At 35.7% G+C, this 21,162-nt stretch overlaps 2 protein-coding genes across 4 annotated transcripts in view; one reads left to right on the top strand and one right to left on the bottom strand.

Annotated features, from left to right (window-relative positions):
• Window positions 1-2,196: 2,196 nt before the first annotated feature.
• TRIM59 (tripartite motif containing 59) lies at window positions 2,197-14,888 on the top strand. 3 transcript variants are annotated; one of them, XM_007099245.3, is made up of 4 exons: window positions 2,197-2,457; window positions 2,902-3,383; window positions 4,344-4,421; window positions 11,682-14,887. In XM_007099245.3, exon 4 carries the CDS (start codon window positions 11,685-11,687, stop codon window positions 12,894-12,896), a length of 1,212 nt encoding a protein of 403 aa, XP_007099307.2. In that variant the 5' UTR covers window positions 2,197-2,457; window positions 2,902-3,383; window positions 4,344-4,421; window positions 11,682-11,684; the 3' UTR covers window positions 12,897-14,887. The 3 variants fall into 3 exon arrangements, with proteins under 3 accessions (XP_007099307.2, XP_042812514.1, XP_042812515.1); XM_042956580.1 differs by lacking the exon at window positions 2,902-3,383; XM_042956581.1 differs by lacking the exon at window positions 2,197-2,457 and having other exon boundaries at window positions 2,652-3,383; window positions 4,344-4,417; window positions 11,682-14,888.
• Window positions 14,889-15,165: 277 nt separating this feature from the next.
• Window positions 15,166-21,162, bottom strand: part of SMC4 (structural maintenance of chromosomes 4) — a 46,184-nt gene continuing 40,187 nt past the window's right edge. Inside the window, exons 18-24 of the mRNA XM_042956574.1 lie at window positions 20,379-20,568; window positions 18,986-19,130; window positions 18,541-18,714; window positions 17,918-18,100; window positions 17,538-17,770; window positions 16,826-17,009; window positions 15,166-16,349 (exon numbers count right to left, since the gene is read on the bottom strand). Of these exons, the coding sequence (XP_042812508.1) occupies window positions 16,197-16,349; window positions 16,826-17,009; window positions 17,538-17,770; window positions 17,918-18,100; window positions 18,541-18,714; window positions 18,986-19,130; window positions 20,379-20,568 (1,262 nt within the window). The 3' untranslated portion in view covers window positions 15,166-16,196. The remainder of the gene's footprint in view (window positions 16,350-16,825; window positions 17,010-17,537; window positions 17,771-17,917; window positions 18,101-18,540; window positions 18,715-18,985; window positions 19,131-20,378; window positions 20,569-21,162) is intronic.

A 21,162-nucleotide genomic window follows, 5' to 3' on the forward strand; every position in this document is an offset into this window, starting at 1 on the left:
TCAAAATTTTAACTGAATATTCCAACCCACAAATAGGCTCATGGAAACAAATTTCTTGACTACATAGTCTTTCTTATTGATACACCCTGGAAGGATTATATCAAATATGGGATAGATATATGTAGCTTACTCCTATGATAGGACAACTAAGCCAAAAGGCCCTTTTATGATGGGAACAGAAAAACCATACCCCTGATTCATGGTCCAATAGTACTTGCCAAATGGAACGTCTCCCCCCCAAGAAGTCTGTGACCATACCATTATTTTATAGGCAACGTTTTGGTTTGCTACTGATTAGACAAGGCAACCAGGCATCAGATAGCTCGCACCTAATGAAACACAATGGATATCAGTGGTTATGTGACCGAAACTTGTGGCCCTGGCTTCCACCAGGCTGGACTGGAAGATGTACTATAGGTTATGCCCGGATGCATGGCCATAGCACTAGGACTGTCATAAGTCCAGCTAATCTTCCATATTTAAAGCAACGATGGAAAAGATCCATGTTCCATTGGTATGAGCATCTGACATCTATTTTTCTTCCATCAGTAGGTTTAGAAGATGGCACACAGAGGCCCTTGATAAATACACAATTAAGGCCTCAAATGATTCTCAAAATAGCATTACATTATTAAACACTAAAGTAACTCAAATATGTAAAGCAATTCTACAAAATAGAATGGTATTAAATGTCTTAAGAGCAGCACAAGGAGGAATGAATGGCATTATTAAAGTGGAATGTTGTGTCTATGTTCCAGATTTTAACAAAAATATAACAGGATTACTTACTTACTGATATCAATAGTCAAACTATTCCTCCTGAAGACTCTACATTGCCACTTAATGACTGGTTACATTCCTAGTCAGGAAGTGGACTATGGTCTATGCCAAATGGTCTTCTCATTGCTCTTATTTTCATTATAATATTAATACTAATGCATTGTCTCACTCGCTTTGTTCTGTCCTATTGTCAAGATACAAGCAAGCAATTCCTGACTCCTTCACCCAGCTGACAGCTTACTACTGCCCGGATGTTCACTGTGGACTCTATAGCAGTGGCCTTCTGTAATCTACTTGTAGAAACAGATAGTGACCAATTTCAGTCTATAGGGACATCTCTACAACCATCTTTTTCTGTCAGCTTGAAGAAGTTCAGAAGATGAGCCCTTCACCCTTCAACAACCTTAAAGATTTAAGGACCAAAATTGTTAAGGAGAGAAATGAGGGATAGAAGCAGAAAAATGTTCACCTTTAGGCCAGTAGGCTCACCTACAGCCTGCATAGTTTTGATAAGGATCCAATACATGCTGGTTGCTACATTCTTAAAGGGTTTCATGACTGCCTGTACATCTCACCATTAGTTAATATTGAGCTGAATGATAAGTACCAGAGAAATCTTGGGAAAGTAGTTTTAGGAGTAGAAATTTAAAGAAAACATTTATTTAAAAAAATTTTTTTAAATCTTTATTTATTTTTGACACACACACACACACACACACACACACACACACAGACTGTGCGAGTCGTGGAGGGGCAGAGAGAGACACACACACACACACAGAATCTGAAGCAGGCTGCAGGCTCTGAGCCGTCAGCACAGAGCCCAACGTGGGGCTCGAACTCACGGACCGTGAGATCGTGACCTGAGCTGAAGTCGGACGCTTAACCGACTGAACCATCCAGGCGCCCCTCAAAGAAAACATTTATGATTTAACACTCTATGTACATCCCCTCCCCCTTGAGCACTAAGCATATAACCACCAACTTCAAAGAGCAAAAGTGCAGATTTTTCTGCCCATGGGTCCTGACCCCCAGCTACTTAAATAAACTTACGAAATTGTACCACACAATGTTTCAAGAATTCTTTCTTGGACTTTGCATTCCAAGATCCCACAATAGTACATTTGTTACAAATGATGAATCTACATTGACTCATCATAATCACCCCAAATCCATAGTTAATATTACTGGTTCAGTTCTTTTAAAGAGAATAATTTTTATAGAAGTATAGTGCATTTATTGCTAAGGAACGATATCCATATTATTTTGACAGAAAACTAAAAATCTATCAATGACACCAGTGTTTAGATAGAAAATGTATATGCATAATAAAGCTGAAATGAATATATACCATCATGTAACGGTGGGAATCTTGGGATACTGGCAGAATCCATACGTCATAAGCAAAACTTTCAGTAACTGGATTGGTGAAGACATCTGAAATTTGGGACTCACGCTATTATCTTGTTTTATGTTATGTTTAATATTTTTCTATAATTTAATGCATGAGAGCCTAATACCTGAATGTATTGGCAATATACAGTATACCAAGGCTGTTTTATTTGGCAGAGCGGTACATGACTTCTCAGTACAGTTAAAGAGATGGAAGCTGTGATGAGTCTTGAGCTACAGCTGGATAAAGTTTCTCAAGAATAAAGGGAAGAGGACTACTGAACTGTATGTTTTCTGAGTCTAGGGGCTTAAGAAGGTGAAATAGGGTGAAGAGATTGAGTCAGAAATCAGGAATTCTGAGCAACAGTCATCTTTAGTCGATTAATTTCATGAAGTTGGAAAAGGAGGTGGGGGAGACTAGGGAGACGGTCTTTGATGAGTCCTGTAGTCCCACTAGCTGTCACAGAGTAAGTTCTCTTTAAGAAAACTGTAGGTAATCAGAAGACCCCTCCCCTAGGCTCAGCCAGGTACTCAGTTAGGGTCCAGGTCCGACTGGAGGGCGGGGGGACGGAACTTGCGCACCGGTGTGCGTGTCCCCTCAGGGTCGGTGACGTCCCGCTACCGGGAACTTGTGAGGTAACAAAGGGAGACGCTGCGCGTCCAAGTCCAGAATCTGGACGTGCCGCATTGGCTCCAAGTAAAACACAGTCCTATGAAACGTTCTTGTAGAAACTGTCAGCCACCGCCAGGCCCCACCTCTCCCGGAGCCGCGGACATCTCACCGCCCCAAGAGGGAGCCCAGCCCACGACTTTGGCCGCTAGAAGCGCCCGCACGCACTAAAGCGCCTCCTACCGCGTGCCTCCAGAGCTTCTGAGAGGCGGGCCCGCGCCTACTGCGCAGGTGCAGGAAGCTGGCCCAGAGTTTGGAGCCAGGCCCTCGCAATTACGTCTCTGCCTCCGCAGGCGCTGCGGGCAGTTTACTTTTGAACAGGGGCCCCGCGCTCTTTCCCATTGGCGGATGCTACGCAGTTGAATGTTGCCAGGAGACTGCGCCTGCGCCCTGAGGCTCCGCGAGGCCCCGCCCCATCTGGGCACCTGAAATCCCTCAGGGCGGAGGAGGGCGGGGACGCAGAGCATCTCGGGGACGCCTAGCCTGGAGGCCGTAGAGCTGTTTCTGCCTGTGGAAGTAGCTCTGTCTCTTCCTCCCCGGGGTGAGTCTAAGGAGCGTGCCTTTGGGTCCGAGAATGCGACTTTGGGTCTCTGTTCTTTCCCTGTAGCACAGGCTGGTATACTGGGTGTATTTGGAGGAGAGTCCAGGGGCTTGCTTGCTGATGGAGATGGTGGGCATGAGTACTGCATTTATTCTCTCTTGTCCCAGGTGGGGAGTTTGGGGAATCTCGTGTTCCTCCCTCCGCTGTGGACTGCATTTCTCTGTGAGGGAGCAGCCCTTTGTGGTGGAGGGTGAGAAGAGCGGCACTCCACAGAACTGGTCTGCCTTGCGTGGTTGGGGGGCGAAGGGCGCCGGGGCCGTGGAAGTGCATTAGGAGGGAGGCTCGGGAGGATTTGTCGTTAACCTTCGAGAAAGAGAAGGCTGTTATTTTGAGGCCCTTCGTTGTGAGAGGTTCTCCTGAGACTTAACAGAGTGGGTGTAATTATGCCCATTTTACAAGTGTGAAACCTCAGTTCTGAGAGGCATTGGGAAAAACTGACCCAGGGTCCCACAACATTTAAATGGCAGAACTGAGAGATGTACGGACGTAATAATGATGGGATACCCTAAATCAGAGTTTATTATTTTAAGCTGGCAAGATCTTTCCGTCCATGGATGTTTCTTGTCTTCAAGTTAACTTTAAGCAGTCTAAAATGAGCGTGAATGTTTGCTCCGTCATCACCATTGTTGGCTAACATTTTCAAGAGCTCGTAAGATACTTGACGTTACAAAAAGAGGTCCTTTGTGACAATTTATTTGGTCACAGAATTGTTGGGCTTTTCAAGGTACAGGTGATACCTCTCCACCAACTGTTGATATTTGTCACTATTTTTGTAAAAACACAATGAGGCATAGAGGAGATAAACATCAGAGTGAAATAACCATTCCTATGATGTCATATTTAATACATTTTTTGAGAATGTAAATTGAAAACATTCAGATAAAATTATTTTAATTTTAGAATACGAATAAAAGAATCTGAAAAAGTTGGAGAAGATAAAGTATATTCAGTCGCTAAGCCAGAAGATCAACAAAGTAGGTAAGCTCTGAACCAGTAAGTGAATACAAAATAAATTTTCAGTAAATTTTTACTAAGTGTATGATTTCAAGTGTAAGTTGAGATTCTTTAATTTTTTTAAAAAAGACGTGTTGTTGTATAAAATTCAAGCCGTCTAGGAGGAGCATAAAATGAAAAGTAAACAACTCCTTCATTTGACTTATAATTTGAAGTTAGTCACTTTTGTATACTCTTTCAGAAGTTTTACAAGGATTTGTGTACATCTAAACACAAATGGTATCATCTTATACATACAGATCTGCAGGTTGCATTTATTGTTACCTGGACACCATTTTACTATCCATTTACATACTGGTTTGCATTTTTTTGATGATTATATAGCTATCCTTTGAAGTAAGGTACCATAATTTACCTAGTCTGGCAAGGTGAAATTTTGATTTTAGGTAATATTAAACATTGCCTTTCAGCAGACATATTGCTGGATGTTTTCCACCAAATAGATTTTCACTGTGAAAAGTATTATGGAATAAGCAATGAAAACCTTAATTTCTCATTTCAGTTCCTGGTTAAATTGCATATATATATATATATATATATATATATATATATATATATTTTTTTTTTTTTTTTAGGTTGGGGAAATAGGTTAATGTGAAAATACAAGAACAGTGCAAATGGGCAGAGTTAAAGTCCTGTCTGACCATAGGATGTTTTTTTTTTTTTTAATTTGAAAGTGTTATGGGAATCCTTCATTATTTTTGTATGTTTATGTGTATAAAAGTATTTTTAAAATCTTGCCCTATGTATATAGATGGCACAATTGTAGTATTTCTAAAGTAATCTTTTTTTTTTTTTTTTTTAAAGCATTTATTTATTTTTTAGTTTGGAGAGAGAATGCAAACTGGGGAGAGGGGCAGAGAGAGAATCTTAAGCAGGCTGCACGTTTAGCACCGAGCCCAATGTGGGGCTTGATCCCACAACCCTGGGATCATGACATGAGCTGAAATCAAGAGTCGGATGCTGAACCAACTGAGCCACCTAGGCACCTCTAAAGTAATCTTAAATTGCATTACATATGCGTAGTATCAGGGCCAAAATATGTGAGACCCAATCAAAATTTTTCCGGACTTATAGCTGACTCACACTGTAAGTTCTAGAGCAAGTCACTTAACTCTATAATGTGGTAAACATAATTTCTCTTCAGAGGTTGTAAAATGTAATGGATGTTTTATTACTGTTCATGTGTAGAGATGAAAGGCATTATTAGTGAATTAAAACTTAAAAAGTAGTTTACACACTAAACTGTTAATAGAATGGAAAATATTTTTTTTTTTTGTATTGCTTAATTTCTCCATAATCTATTATGTGTACTGACCATCCATAATATGCTAGTTGGACATTGTGGAGGCTCCATAGGAAATCAGCTTTCTGGAGAAAGACTGCATAAAAAGTTTAGAAATTCAGAAGTGTGTTTATCTTTGACACTGAAACACAAGAAATTTGTGAAATGACTTTTAAGTAGATGATTTAGCCTCAAATTTTTTTCTGAAAAAGATTTATTATATTTATTTCTTGGTGACTTTAAAAAGGGAAGCAGGAAATCTGGAAATAAGTTATTAGTGTTTTGGGGGTTTTAGTACTCACTGGAGGAAAACATTTTACATGGGTTACTTTTATTTTACTTCTTTGCTTTCTAAAAGTGTAAAATAATATAAATAGATTCTACAATTAATTTTGCAGAGGAAAGACTAGATAATAGGCAAAAACTTGAAAGTTTTTATTGTGTTGAAAATATGCATAAAATTTACCATTATAACCATTTTTAAGTATACAGTTTAGTGGCATTCAGTACATTCACATTTTTGTTCAACTTGTCACGATCCATTGGCATCAAACTTCTTCCATCTTCCCAAACTGGAACTAAACAATAACTCTCCATCTTGTCTCCCTCTAGCACTATTTCACTTTCTATCTTTGTGAATTGTTTACTATCGTCTATTATGTGTATTTTCCACATCCTTTATGATCATACAGTTTTTCTCCTTTGACTTAATAATTTCCTTTTTATTAAATTAATTTTACATTTCTGGGAAGAACCTCATTTTGGTCATTGTTCTGTATTCTTTTAATGTACTCTGGATTTGTTTTTGCTAATACTGTGTTCGGGATTTTAGGACAGTATCCATTTTTGAAATTAGTTGATTTTTAGTTTGTGTTTGTTAGGTTTTGGAGTCTTGTTATATTATCTATCTTCAGAACAAATGGCAAACTTTTTTTTTTCTTTGTTTATTTTGAGAGAGATGGTGGGGCGGGAGGCAGAGAGAGAGAATCCGAAGCAGGCTCAAGTAACGTGGGGTCTTGATTCTACAAACCATGAGATCATGACCGAAGCCAACCAAGAGTCAGGTCCTCAGTTGACTTAGCCACATAGGTGCCCCATGTAATTCAGTCACTTTTCCCAAAATTTAGTTTTGTCATTACCTTTATGTTCAGATGAGAAGTCTGTCAGTTCCATTTCTCAAAGACCTTCTTTTTGGATCTGTCATCTTCTTCCAGATGACTTGTTCCCTATACTTGCTGCACAGTTGTCCTGGATTTAATTTCACCATTAACGGAGTGAGAATTCTTGCTTTTCTTATTTCCCTGAGGTAGCTTCTTTAGAAAGGGTGGATGAGTGTTCATTTTTAGGCCTCTCATGTCAACTGTCTTCAGTCTACCCTCAAAATTTATTCTTCTGGGTATAGAATTTTAGGTTGGAAGCCATTTTTTCCTGAGAACTTTGAGGCCATTCCTTCACTGCCTTCTAGTTTCCAGTGTTGTATCATACATACAGCATAGCTAAATCTAAGATACTCATCCTAGAAAATATACATAGGTGAAGTTTTTTTCTCCTCTCCACCCTCCCCAAAAGTCTGGGCTGGATATGGAAAACTTCTAGTGCATGAAATGCTGTACTAGTTTTTGGAAGAATTAGCTTCTAAGCATGATAACCACCCATATCTTCTGTTTCTCAGGCAATAACCAGTTATTTTACAGAGTTATTTTCAGCAAGGCTTGCTTCTGTTAACCAGTTCTGACTTGTCATAAATTTATTGCCTAAAACCCTTTTTTAATAACTCAGCAAGAGGGTAGTCTTCCAAATTCCAAGAGTGGAATTTGATTTATGTATCTTCAAGTTATCCACAAATTTCTAATTATATGAAAGTTAACTTTTGAGACCATATTTGCTTTCTATGTGAACTCAAGAGCTGACATTTTCTTTCAATAATGTTGTGAATATCTTCATTCTAAACAAAGTTGAGCTTTTGGGGTCCCCAGATGGGTTCTCAGGGAAAATGTTTTCTAGCTTTTGACAAATAGGGGACTTTGGAGGGAAGGGTTAGATTCTGTTTTAGGCCTAATTTTGGTACTTAAAACATTAAATAATATTAAATCTAAATTGAATATGTGTCTACTGCTCAAATGTTATTTTTTCCCTGCAAAGTGCTGTTTTGTTTATTCCTTCATTATGAATTCTGACATCACTAAAGTCCTCTGAGAACAGGTTTGTTTTTCATGGATGGTTTTTGTGTGATTAGAGCTGTCACGAAGGCTTCCCAACATGCATTCATTTGCATTTACCTGCAGTGAATGTCATCTTCTGTACTGTTGCCCAGTTACTTTAGTTTCCTGGAATGCTTCACAGTTTAAGCTTACTATCTATGTGACACATCTTGGCCCATTAGGGTTCTGAATATTGTCAATCTGAATGGAGTATTTTTTGATAGACTTGTAGACTCTCCTATTATAGCTCTTCCTAAACAAAATAGAGATTTTGCTATTTAAAAAACAAAACTAAGATCTGACATTTCATTAACATTGCTGTCTTAAGAGGGAGTATTTATTCAACCAATATTGAGTGAATACCTACTATGTGTCAGGTTCTGTGTTTAGACATAATTCCTGCCCTTATTGCAGGCTTACATCTTAATATATAGGCAAATGTTACAAAATTCTCTTAAATAAACTCCAGTTAAGTGCTATAAATTGGCAGTACAGCATTCAGTGAGATTAATACGGGATCTAATTTGGGGAGGAGGCTGGGCCCAATGAGACTTGAATAAGAGTTTGATTTCCAAAATGATGAAAGAGCATAGAGCCAAAAAATCTAAAGAGGTTTTTAATAATTAAAAGTACAGAATTATTTGTAGATGTCTTCTTAAACTTTTAAAAGTTAGTTTTGTAGAGGATGATTTGGTGTAACCTTTATATTTTACATGAATGGGACTTGGATTTTTTTGTTTTGCTCTTTAAGGTTCTCTAAATGGTGGTGTAACTTGATCTTTCTCTATCAGGGCTAAGTAGGTCCTGAAGATTGTGACTTGCATTTGAAAACAGGTACAAACTAAGACTTTAAGAGGAGGTAGGGTGCAAAATTTCAGGCTTCTGTTGTTGGAAATGTCAAAAATATCTTGCCAAGAGGTTACCACTGCTGGGTTTCTTTCACTAAGGAAAGAGGACTGAGGATGTTCTTTACCACTAACACTCTACTGGTCAGTAATTCATAGTTAACCCCAATCAACACTTCATCTTGAAAACTGATTTTTATTGGAAGGACTAAGGGTTCAAGCCCTGAATCGGGCTTTGTGCTGACAGCTCAGAACCTGGAGCCTGCTTCAGATTCTGTCTCCTCCTCTCTCTGCCCATCCCCCACATGCACTGTCTCTCTCCAGAATAAATAAACATTAAAAAAATTTTTTTTCCCCTTCCAAATATTCAAATTACTACTTTGGAATATTACACTATGCTGATTCTGGGCTTTAAGCATACTAGTATTTCAATTCAAGAAGCTAGGAAATTTATAGTAGCAGTAATTAGAGAAATTATTAATACTTTTTTTTTAGAAACTGTTGTTGAGCCAACTGGGAATATGAATTCTCTTGAATTAAAGACTATAATTTTGCTAATACCAATTTGTTATTTAGGTGAAATGTTTAATCTTGCTTGTATTTGCATCATTAAAAAAAATCCTAACCTTTAAGTATAATTGATGCATATTACATTAGTTTCAGGTATACAATACAGTGTTTCAACAACTCTATATATTATGCTATGCTCACACAAGTGCAGCTACCATGCAGTGAGTGTATTCCCGATGCTGTATCTTTCATCTTTGTGACTTATCCTACAACTGTAAGGCTCCTAACCTTCTAAGCCCCTTCACCCATTTCACCATCCCACCCACCCCTGCCCTGCAACCACCAGTTCTCTGTATTTGTGAGTCTGTTTTGGTGTTTTTGTTTGCTTATTTGTTTTTTTGGATTTCCACATGTAAGTGAAATCACATGGTATTTAGTCTTATTTCACTTAGCATAATACCTTCCAGGTCCATCCATGTGGTTTGTTGCAGATGGCCAGATCTGATTTTTTTATGGCTGATTGTTATTCCATTGTGTATCTATATGTATTATACACATACATATATAAATGCATGTATCTATATGTACATATGTACATACCCACCAGATCTTATCCATTCACTTATTGATAGACACTTGTGTTACTTCCATATCTTGTCTATTGCAAATAATGCTGCAGTGAACATGAAGTATATATATCTTTTTGAATTAGTGTTTTTATTTTCTTTGGATAAATACCTAGTAGTGGAATTACTGGGTTGTATTGGATTTCAGTTCTTAGTGTTTTGAGGAACCTCCATTCTGGTTTCCAGTGATTGCACCAGTTTACACTCCACCAACAATGCAGGATTTCTTTTTCCACATCCTCAACACTTATTTCTTGTCTGATACTAGCCATTCTGACAAACTTAAGGTCTCGTGGTTTTTGAGGTGCGTTTCCCTGATGAGCAGTGATGTTGAACATTGTGTTGTGTCTGTTGGCCATCTGGATGTCTTTGGAAAACTGTTAATTCAGATCCTCTGCCCATTTTTTAATTGGATTGTTTTTTGGTGTTGGGTTAAAGAAGTTCCTGATATATTTTGGATATTAACCTCTTATCAGGTATCATTTGCAAATGTCTTCTTCCATTGCCTTTTCATTTGCTGGGCAGACTTTTTATTTTGGTGTAGTTGTAATTTATTTGTTTTGGTTTCTCTTGAGACCTATCGAGTAAAACGTTGCCAAGGCTGATGTCCCAGAGACTATTTTCTGTTTTCTTTAAGGGAGTTTTCAGGTTTTATGTTTAGGTCTTTAGTCCACTTTATTTTTGTATATGGTGTAAAGAAAGTGGTGGTTTCATTCTTTTGCACATAGCTGTTCAGTTTTCCTAATATAATTAAAGAGATGATCTTTTCCTTATCGTATGTACTTGTCTCCTTTGTCCATAGATTGCCCATGTCAGTGTCCTTTGTGTCTGGTTTTATACTAGTATCATACTGATTACTACAGCTTTGTAGTTGTTTGAAATCTGGGATTGCAGATTATTTTGGCACTCAGGGACCTTTGTGGTTCCATACAAGTTTTAGGCTTGTTTTAGTTCTGTGAAAAGTACTGTTGGTATTTTGATAGAGATTACATTGAAGCTATAGATTGATTTAGGTAGTATAGACATTTTAACAATATTCTTCCCATCCAGGAGTATGGCATGTTTTTCAATTTATGTCATCTTCAGTTTCTTCAATTGGTGTTGAATAGTTTTCAGAGTACAGGTCTTTTACCTCCTTGGCTTATTCCTAGGTATTTTATTCTGGTAAATGTGGGTGTTAATTTCTTTCTACTACTTTGTTAATAAACGTATAGAAATACAACATTAATTTGTATCCTGCAACTTTACTGAATCTTCATTTATTCTAACAGTTTGGGGGAGTCTTTAGGGTTTTCTATATAAAGTAGTGTGTCATTTTAACTTTTTTTACCAATATGGATGCTTTTTATTCCTGTCTGCTGTGGCTAGGACTTCCAGTTATTTGTGCAGTTTTGATTTTAGCACTTAGAATGTAAAAAGTTGCACAGATTATCATTAAGTAGACTTCAGTAGAAGACTGCATTTTACTTTTGCATAGCAGCAAACTTAAATAACTTTAATTGAAGAATTATAAATTAGAATTGTTTAGCATGTTTTTTTGTCCCAAGGTGAGTAAATTTTTAAAAATGATCAGTCTGTTACATATTAGGAGTTGTATTACTCAGAAGGCTGCATTTAAAAAATCTTAAACATCTTATTGTCTTTTAAATGACAAGCACAATATATTAATAGTTTTGAGGTTAACACCTGAAACTTTACATAGTATGTACAGGTATCTTTGTTGTAAGTAGGCTTAAAGTATTTTTTTCTCTTGACAGGAAATGCACAATTTTGAGGACGAGTTAACATGTCCCATTTGTTACAGTATTTTTGAAGATCCTCGTGTACTACCATGCTCTCATACGTTTTGTAGAAATTGCTTGGAAAATGTTCTTCAAGCATCTGGGAACTTTTATATATGGAGACCTTTACGAATTCCACTCAAGTGCCCCAATTGCAGAAGTATTATTGAAATTGCTCCAAGTGGTATTGAATCTTTACCTGTTAATTTTGCATTAAGGGCTATAATTGAAAAGTACCAGCAAGAAGACCATCCAGATATCGTTACCTGTCCTGAACATTACAGACAACCATTAAATGTTTACTGTCTCCTAGATAAAAAATTAGTTTGTGGTCATTGCCTTACCATAGGTCAACATCATGGTCATCCCATAGATGATCTTCAGAGTGCCTATCTGAAAGAAAAGGATACACCTCAAAAACTGCTTGAACAGTTAACTGACACACACTGGACAGATCTTACTCGTCTTATTGAAAAGCTGGAAGAACAGAAATCTCATTCAGAGAAGATGGTCCAAAGTGATAAGGAAGTTGTTCTCCAGTATTTTAAGGAGCTTAGTGATACATTAGAACAGAAAAAAAAAACCTTCCTAGCTGCTCTTGGTAATGTTAGCAATCTGATTAATCAAGAATACACTCCACAAATTGAAAGAATGAAAGAAATAAGAGAGCAGCAGCTTGAATTAATGACACTGACAACATCTTTACAGGAAGAGTCTCCACTGAAATTTCTTGAAAAAGTTGATGATATCCGCCAACATGTACAGATTTTGAAACAAAGACCACTTCCTGAGGTTTACCCTGTTGAAATTTATCCTCGAGTAAGCCAAATATTGAAAGAAGATTGGAGCAGAACAGAAATTGGACAAATTAAGAAACTTCTCATTCCTGAAATGAAAATTTCTTCAAAGAGGATGCCATGTTCCTGGCCTGATAAGGATGAAAAAGAAGTCGAATTTTTTAAGATTTTAAACATCGTTATAGTTACATTAATTTCAGTAATACTGATGTTGATCCTTTTTTTTAACCAACACATAATCACCTTTTTAAATGAAATCACTTCAATATGTTTTTCTGAAGTCTCTCTATCTGTTTACCAAAGTTTATCTAACAATTTGCATGATTTAAAGAATATGCTATGTCACACTTTATATTTACTGAAGGAATGCATGTGGAAAATATTTTCTCATTGAAAATTCAAATCTGAATTGATTAAATAGGCTTATTCTGTACAGCAGAGACCAACAATTGCTAAAGGGAGAAATAGGGTAGCATGGATAAATAGCAAACTAAATTATCAGAGTTGCAAATACAAATACATAGAAATGTTAAACCATCCATGTGTCTTAGATGGAAATATGTCAGAAATGACACAGAATGTGTCTAAACTAGAATATCTAGTAACTACTTAATACATTATCCTATTTTATTTTGCTTGACGCTGACTTTATCGCTGTGACATTGAAATATTTCTGTACCAGTCCTGTCTTTTATCATTATTATTTCTTTTACATCACATGCTGCAGTGGTTGGTTAGTGTTGCAGTTCTTTATGTATACATAGCTTTTAGGTTAAAAGATGGCAAAATCCCTCAAGTGCATATATACCTTTATTTTGATGTGGCCCCGGAGCCTTTGGGCTAAACCAGGAGGGTGAGTAGAGGTTTAAATTCAAGCAGCAGTCTAAAAGTGGTAAGGGATTGCTTACATTAAGGTTATTTCTGATCAAACATACATGATACATTAATGTATTTTAGATAAACATTGCATTAAATCTATCAACATTCATTCCTAACAAACTGCTGATTTTGGAAATGTGTTAGGGAACAGTGACCTTGCAAATAATGGTCTTTATGGTTTGTGTAAATTTGACTTTTGGTTAGTGCTTTAGTTAGTCTTACCAATTTTTGGATAAAAGATCTAAAAACATGTTATTAGAATAGTATATTGTTGATATATTCCATCCTCATTAGAGTTAGGTGGCATCATGTTAACTATATTTGTTTTAAAAATGGTCTTAAGTTTTCTGCGATTTGCTTATGTGAATATCAAAGTACCAATAATTTAATCTTTTCTTGAATTTTGCTTAAATGGGAGTCTGTGTAGTTATTAAGTCAAATTCCTTTAATTAGTTCCCTTATTAACAGGGACTGGAATCGTGCTTGTGGTAGGACTTTTGGCTCTTTTGTCCATGGAACTGTAAATATAAGGTTATTTGCTTTCCAGAAATCCTAAATCAGCTGTTGCTCTTGGATCCATTCCCTAGGAGTCCTACCTAGCTCAGACTTTCAGGTCATATTAGGGAATGCTCCTGGTCCTAGGTTACATATAAAATGTCATGAATTAATATGACTATAGTTCTAAATTACTCCTGTTTATTTTTTTTTAAGTTTTGAGAGAGAACATGAGCAGGCTCCAGGCTCTCAGCTATCAGCATAGGGCTTGACGTATGGCTCGAATTCCCTAGCTGTGAAATCACAACCGGAGCTGAAGTCGGATGCTCAACTGAACCATTCAGGTGCCCCTACTGAGAAGTCTTAACACAAAAATGGCTGGCTGTATTAAATTTATGATTAGAATTATCTAGCACAATAGTCATGTGGGCAAAGAACATTTGCAGGGTATTAATGGAAGTGGAGGGGAGAGAGATTGAAGTATTGAAATATACAACATAGTAACTTTACGCTGAAGTTGCATTAAATTTTAGTCACAACACAAATGCCATGTATTTTTTGAGTACATGTATTAATTAGTAAGCACTGATATTTGTTAGCTATTATGGGTCAAGCACTTACTGAAGTAGGTATTCTACTTTTTATAGATAAGGAAACAGACCCCAAAGTAATTTGTCCAAGGTCATACAGCCAGCATATGGGAGAACCCATGTATTATTTTGATAATTATTTTGAAAGTCCTGCTGTCATGGTATCAAAACTTTAAGCCAGTTTTTTTTTTAATTAAATTAAGGCTTCTAATTTATATCTAAGAATCATTTATAACTAAAAATTGAAGCATATACCTATGAACATTTTAGGTTTGACAAACATTTTGTAACTTGCCAGTTCTTAGTAGACAAAACTATTTACAAATTTTATGTAGTATGCATGAACATAGTCCCGAATACAAATAACTGATTCTTACACATGCTGCCTCTGTTTTGTAATTTTTACCAGGAGTATGAAATTATAAAATTTAAAGTATATAATCTTGATATATTTCTAAGTTTTATGTATAACAAAATATTTTAATAAACTTATTTTGCTACTTTACTTGCACTGAGTGTCACAATAAGGTGCTCAAACTCAGGAGTGGTATCTTTGGAATTCATATAGGTTATGGGAATTAACTCTACATGTAGTAAGAGTTAAATTCCATTTACCACTACTCTCACCCACTGAAAAAGCATGATTATAGTTTTACTTTTCCCTTCTATATAATCTTGATTTAAAACAAATGACCATACTGGAGTTTCAGATTTTACTTTATTTAAGTACATGCTAATGTATTTACATATTTAATGACCGTTATGATACAAACCATCTTTGTTGGATCTTTTTAGTACCTAAACAATCATTGAATAGAGAGCTTTTAGTTTTATTTCCTTAGGATCAATATCTAGAAATCAAATAGGGCAAAGACTTTTTAATCAATACCAAAAAATTCCTCTTGAAAACCAAGTGGTTGCCAACTTTCAGTAGCACTATAACACTGAGCTAATGCAGTGTAGAAAATTAAAGCGGGGGAAAAAAACCCCTGGTAATTGGATAGACAAACAGCATATAATTTCCATTTATACTAAGGAAGCTGTTAACCCCTACATATTTTTATGAGGCAAAGATAGTGGGTATTCATTCCTTTTCAACTGATGAGTTATCTCAGATACTGTCTCAGTTTGCTGGTTCTCTTGGAAGTTTTAAACACAAGTTTTAGAAAAGCACATAAAATATTTAACTTCTCATCATGCAGAATTCACAACGGTTTAAAAAAACAAAACATTCCCAGTGTTTGGGTTGTAGATACAATGATTGTCTAAATTAGTAAATTAAATAGAATACCTTAAGAATTTATTCAATTAAGTAGCTGGTAGGCTCTTCCCGTGTAGGTCAAAGATGCATGATGGTATGCTTGCTGCCTCTTGGTTAACATGCTCTAGTTCAGAACTTTATTGCTCATCAATGAACTTCCTTTTAATTTTAACTCTGCTGGCAACAACTTGGGACTAAGGACAAATCACCTCACCCTGCAGGCATCTTACTTTTCTCCATAGCCTGCTGCTGTTTACCAAACTGTCAGATTCTTACAGCCTAAGAAGCAGGTACAGAGAATATTTTATTAGACTTATAACATGTCTCCTAATAGCATAAAAACCAGTTACATGATCCAGTTTAGGAGTATGTACTTCATATTATAATCCTTTACAAAGAGAAAATCTCAATAATACAATAGGCTGAATCTATGTGAATTCAGTTTGAGGAATCCTGGATATAAACAAGTTCAACAAAGTCCTTTAGATGCGATTTGTTTTGGGTTTACTGCAACACTTTTTGTTATGTTGTATGTCTTGTAAATTCCAATAAGTCTGTCTGAGATCTCAAACATATTATTTCGAAGAGAAATTATTATGAACTGGGCATTTTTTGTTTGTTCCTAAAGAGGAAAAAAAAAAAATAGGTTAGAAGTGTTCAGTAATAACAAGTATTCCTGTAATCAACATCTAAATTTGACTTCCCTGAAATGGTTTTTTTTGCAATTCAACATTACTCTGATAATTAACATGAACATGAATGATGGCATGGATAATTCATGACACAGTAGATAAGAGAAGCATTTGGGTATTTTTGGAAGCATGGTTGCCAGAAGTCTTCTAGTGGAGATAATATCTAGGCAGAAGATCAGAGATTCTAGTTGTGTTTTTTGCTACTTTACATTATCAATTTATATTTTACTTGTCCAAAAAGGAAGTACTTGGTTCAAATAAAGGACCTGGTCTCTGATATCATAGGACATGGAATTAAAGTACAGGGGAAAAGCTCAAAAGTAAGAAATAAGTCAATGAATTCCATGTGTATTGTTAGGGAACCTAATAAAATTCTCAGAACAAAAACCTCTAAATGATTACTTACATATATATAAAATGCAACAATGGACACATTTTTAAAATCCAGGGCTGCATCAATTTCGTCCATGAAGTACAGGGGAGTGGGTTTGTAGTGGTGAAGAGCAAATACTAAAGCCAATGAACTAAGTGTTTTCTCTCCTCCTGAAAGATTGAAGATCTTCTTCCAACTTTTCTTAGGTGGTCGAACACTGAATTAAGAAAATCTCTTATTAGTCAAATTACTTGCACAGGTAACGACTTCATGGTCGGTTTTCCATAAATGGCTTCTACCACCTTCCTCGGGGATCTCTAATTTGCTTTTCACAAATCTAAACTTTTTGGGGTTATTTTATAAAAATGTTATTGGAGGATGAATACACAGGAACACCTACCAAAATCTTAAGATTTAAATAGCAAGTCAGTAAATATTTCTTGCTATTCTTCCATTTCCAGCACATATGTTTTTGCTTTGCAATTTTAAAATCTTGATGTTAAGTTGAAATGGCTCAAAAATTAAAAGATGAACTAGACAAATATTGTGTAAAATTAAATATTTGCCGCTTGCCCAAGATTTATGCTAACAAACTGCCCATATGTAAATGAATTAGTATTTATCATCAAATAAAACATTCAAGCTGTAGCTCTAACCTTCACATCCCACCCCTAAAATATAGAGTCTGGAGAATATGTAGAGATATGTTAACAAGAGGATCCAAAACTCAGTACTAATTACAAACCTGAACATGATTCCTTCAGAGAAAGGATCCAAGCTGTCTACAAGCTCCAGTTCAGCATCACCTCCCAAAGTAAGCATTTGGTAATTTTCCTTTAATTTATTTGTTATTATATAAAAACCTGCCATGAATTCATTAAGCCTTTGTTTCCGAAGATCTTCATATGCCTGTCTAAAATGATCTCTTTCACAAGTAATTTTGTCCAATTCTGCTACCCGCTGTAAATATAATTCTTCCTATGAAAAAAATATCATGAGAAAAATACCTATTCAGTTATTCATTTGAGATGAGAGCTAATGCTGCTAATTATATAAAATTAAAGTTGACAATTTAGGCTAAGGACTAAAAAGAATCTGACTAAATCATTAACAGTTTATTCATACCTTCTTTTTATACTCTGCAATGGCACCAAGGTTTGGTTTCATTTCATGACACTGGGCTTCTAAAAGTGCAATTTGATTTGTTATAGAATCTGGATTCTTAATTGCTTCAAGATCCTGTGAGCTCAGAACTGCAATTTCTTCAAGAGGATTATCTTCTATGGGATGCAATGATATTCTTGAAATCTAAAAGTTCAGTGTAGATGAGCATTAGGGATGTCACAGAACTGTAATTTATTGTTTAAAAAAATTATATCAACATGACAAATTACCTATCTACTAAAACAATATATTCTAAGGAATTGTGGCTAATTTCTGTAGCAATTATTTTTCAAAAGACTCCAAGAAAAATATTTCTAGTGTTCCGAAGTGTTCATGAAGTCTTCTGTTAAACCTCTGAATCAGCCTTGGGGTGAAGATGGTGAGTAATGTACCCATTATTCAGATTTTTCTGTATATAACAATTACTATATGTTACTATGTTCTCTATAAATCTAGTGATTTTCTCTCGGAATTAAGAATCATAACATCTCAAAAGTACACACACACAAAACAGAAACAAAAAACAGCTCTTTTTCATAAGGGATATTTTAAAGTTATATTTAACTAAATGATAACAATCTTACCTCTTTTTGCCAATATTTTATTTTAGAATTATGTTCAGCAATGTGACCATCTATTTGTTCAAGTTTCAACTTAATACTAAGTGCATCTTTTTGAAGTGCATGTTCATTTTCTTGAATTATTTTTAGTTCTTGAAGTAGATTACGATGTTCTTTCTGGATCTCTGGTAAGGATTCCTAGAAACCAAGAAGAACTACTATAGGTAGGACCCTCCCAAATGGAAAGAACAGGTATTTTCACATTAGAGATGAAGTTTGCAATCTCTTCCTATATCCCATGCATTTTACAGTTTATTTACAGAAAAGTTACAATACAGTACTCATTTTTATTGTACAATACAGCTATAAAAGTTTTGACCTATTGTGTGCTTACTGTGTAAGCTGATGTCACATATCCCAACCCTTTAAATTGCTTCAAATACCATTCACTCCTGTCTTCAAATCTTACCTCTGCAGCATTTGTATTTTTCACAACCTCTGCTGCTTTGTCCTCAAGACTTTTTAGTTCTGCTGTTAAATCATCTACTTCTTTCTCCGTATCTTTTATTTCTTTCTCTGTGCGAAAGACGGAGTCTTGGGCTTTTTTAAGATTTCTAAACAAGCAAAATGATGTATTAAAGATGTAGTAACGTGTGATTTATCTTGCTTCTGACAACTTACCAACAAACGCCATGATATTAATGAGACATTTTTCTATCACAGATGTTAAAATTAATGATTTACTAAAACCATCCTTGGTTTTTATGTTATACATAACACTTCTGAGATGTTGTATATTAACCTCTCAGTATAAGGTGATGAAACTTAGATCATGAAGCAAAGTTGTCCATTGAATTATTATTTTGTCTTATCAGACTGGAGATTCTTAAATCTCTATACCCATGAAGTTATACACTCAAATAAAAAATTACCTCCCAGTTAGGGCAACAAGGACTATTTTTTCCCTTAAAAAAGTTACTTCTACTTTGACAAATGTGTTTAGGCAAACTTCTGCTCCTAACATAAACAAATGGCTTATTAGTGCTTTATCTCCGAACCAAATACACAAATGAACCAGATAATCAATATGCAATCTGTTATAATTTTAAGATAAAAGAAACAGTTGTTTACATTTCAACATTTTGTATACCTAAATTTAGCTCTAATTCTTTAGAAACACCAATAAATATTCTAAAAATTAATTTAAAAACATGATCTATGAGGGGCGCCTGAGTGGCTCGGTCGTTTAAACTTCTGACTTTGGTTCAGGTCATGATCTCTCAGTTCATGGGTTTGAGCCCTGCATCTGGCACTGTGTTGACAGCTCAGAGCCTGGAACCTGCTTGATTCTGTGTCTTCCTCTCTCTCTGCTCCTCCCTCCGCTCGCGCTCTCAAACATTTTAAAAAATTTAAAAAAATAAAAACAAAATCTATGAATGGTTAATAACTTTTTGTTGAGTTGGAACAATGGAATAATCAAGTAAACTAGAAAGTTGCCAAGACAATTTTGCCAAGAGGTCTCGTTTTTACCTCTTATTTTCCTAAGATCTAAATCTATTTAAATTAACAACCATCTATTCCTCTAAGCCAGAGAAACAAAACTCTAATTTTTATGTGCACACAATAACTGGGGAGTTCTGTATGTCACGGCATACCTGTTTACCACTTAAAACACACACAAAAATGGTCATAAAATAAATGTTTATAGGCTTCCCTTTACTAAAGTCCTGTTAGGTAAAAACATGTCAGACAGGCTTAATAAATAACAGTGGAAATGTTTGAAGGGCATTACATTTAAATATAAACCCCTTTTCCACAGTGGATGTAGCAAGATGACAAGTTAGGTAGTACACATACTCTACCTGTCAGCAGTCTTGATTGCTACTTGGGCTTTAGTAATAGCAGAAGCACATTCATCTAATTGCTTATTTATTTTATCAAGTTTGTCTTGTTGGGCCTTGAGTTTATGGTTATTGATTTCCACGATGATATTGTGTAATCTTTTAACCTCAGCTTCTACTTTACCAGCTCTTTCAGCCACACTGTCATATTCTGAAATAAAAAGAAAGAACTCCATGTTTCTAGGTTCACACACATCACTTGTTAGATGTAAACTTATTCAGTCATATGACTTAACCTGATGCATGCAAAAGAAATTTTACAAATTTGGGCAAAGTGAATCTCAAAAAACCCACTAGAATACCTCCCCCCAAAATAAACTAGAATACCCCATGTCAGAACAAATGGTATTATAACACATGGTTAAATTACCTGGCTTAACCATAAGCACACCCTGTTTAATGGCTTCATGCCCTCAGGCATTTTCCAAAAATCTCTGCAACTTTTTCTTACGTACTTCCTTGACTGACTACTGGTCTCATAATGATTTTTGCCCTCAGACTATGTGCCTATTAACTTGTCTGTGATAAAAAAGAACTGTGGTTGTTTTATTTTGCTTACCTAACTTAAAGTATTCCCTCACATGTTGTAACAACGTGGGGGAGGGAGGATGAACTGGCAGTTTTCTCTATGGCACAGAAAACTAAAATTTGATTTCTCAGATTCCTTCATATCTAGGCTTCAGACATAATTAGGGTCCATTCAATTGAAAAAACTCACATAATTTGTAAGGCATACGTGATGAAC

The sequence above is a fragment of the Panthera tigris genome, chromosome C2 (assembly GCF_018350195.1).
Source record: "Panthera tigris isolate Pti1 chromosome C2, P.tigris_Pti1_mat1.1, whole genome shotgun sequence".
NCBI lineage: Eukaryota > Metazoa > Chordata > Mammalia > Carnivora > Felidae > Panthera > Panthera tigris.

Excerpts from the sequence above, each read along its gene's own strand:
- TRIM59 (XM_007099245.3), top strand. The coding sequence starts at position 11,685 with ATGCACAATTTTGAGGACGAGTTAACATGTCCCATTTGTTACAGTATT.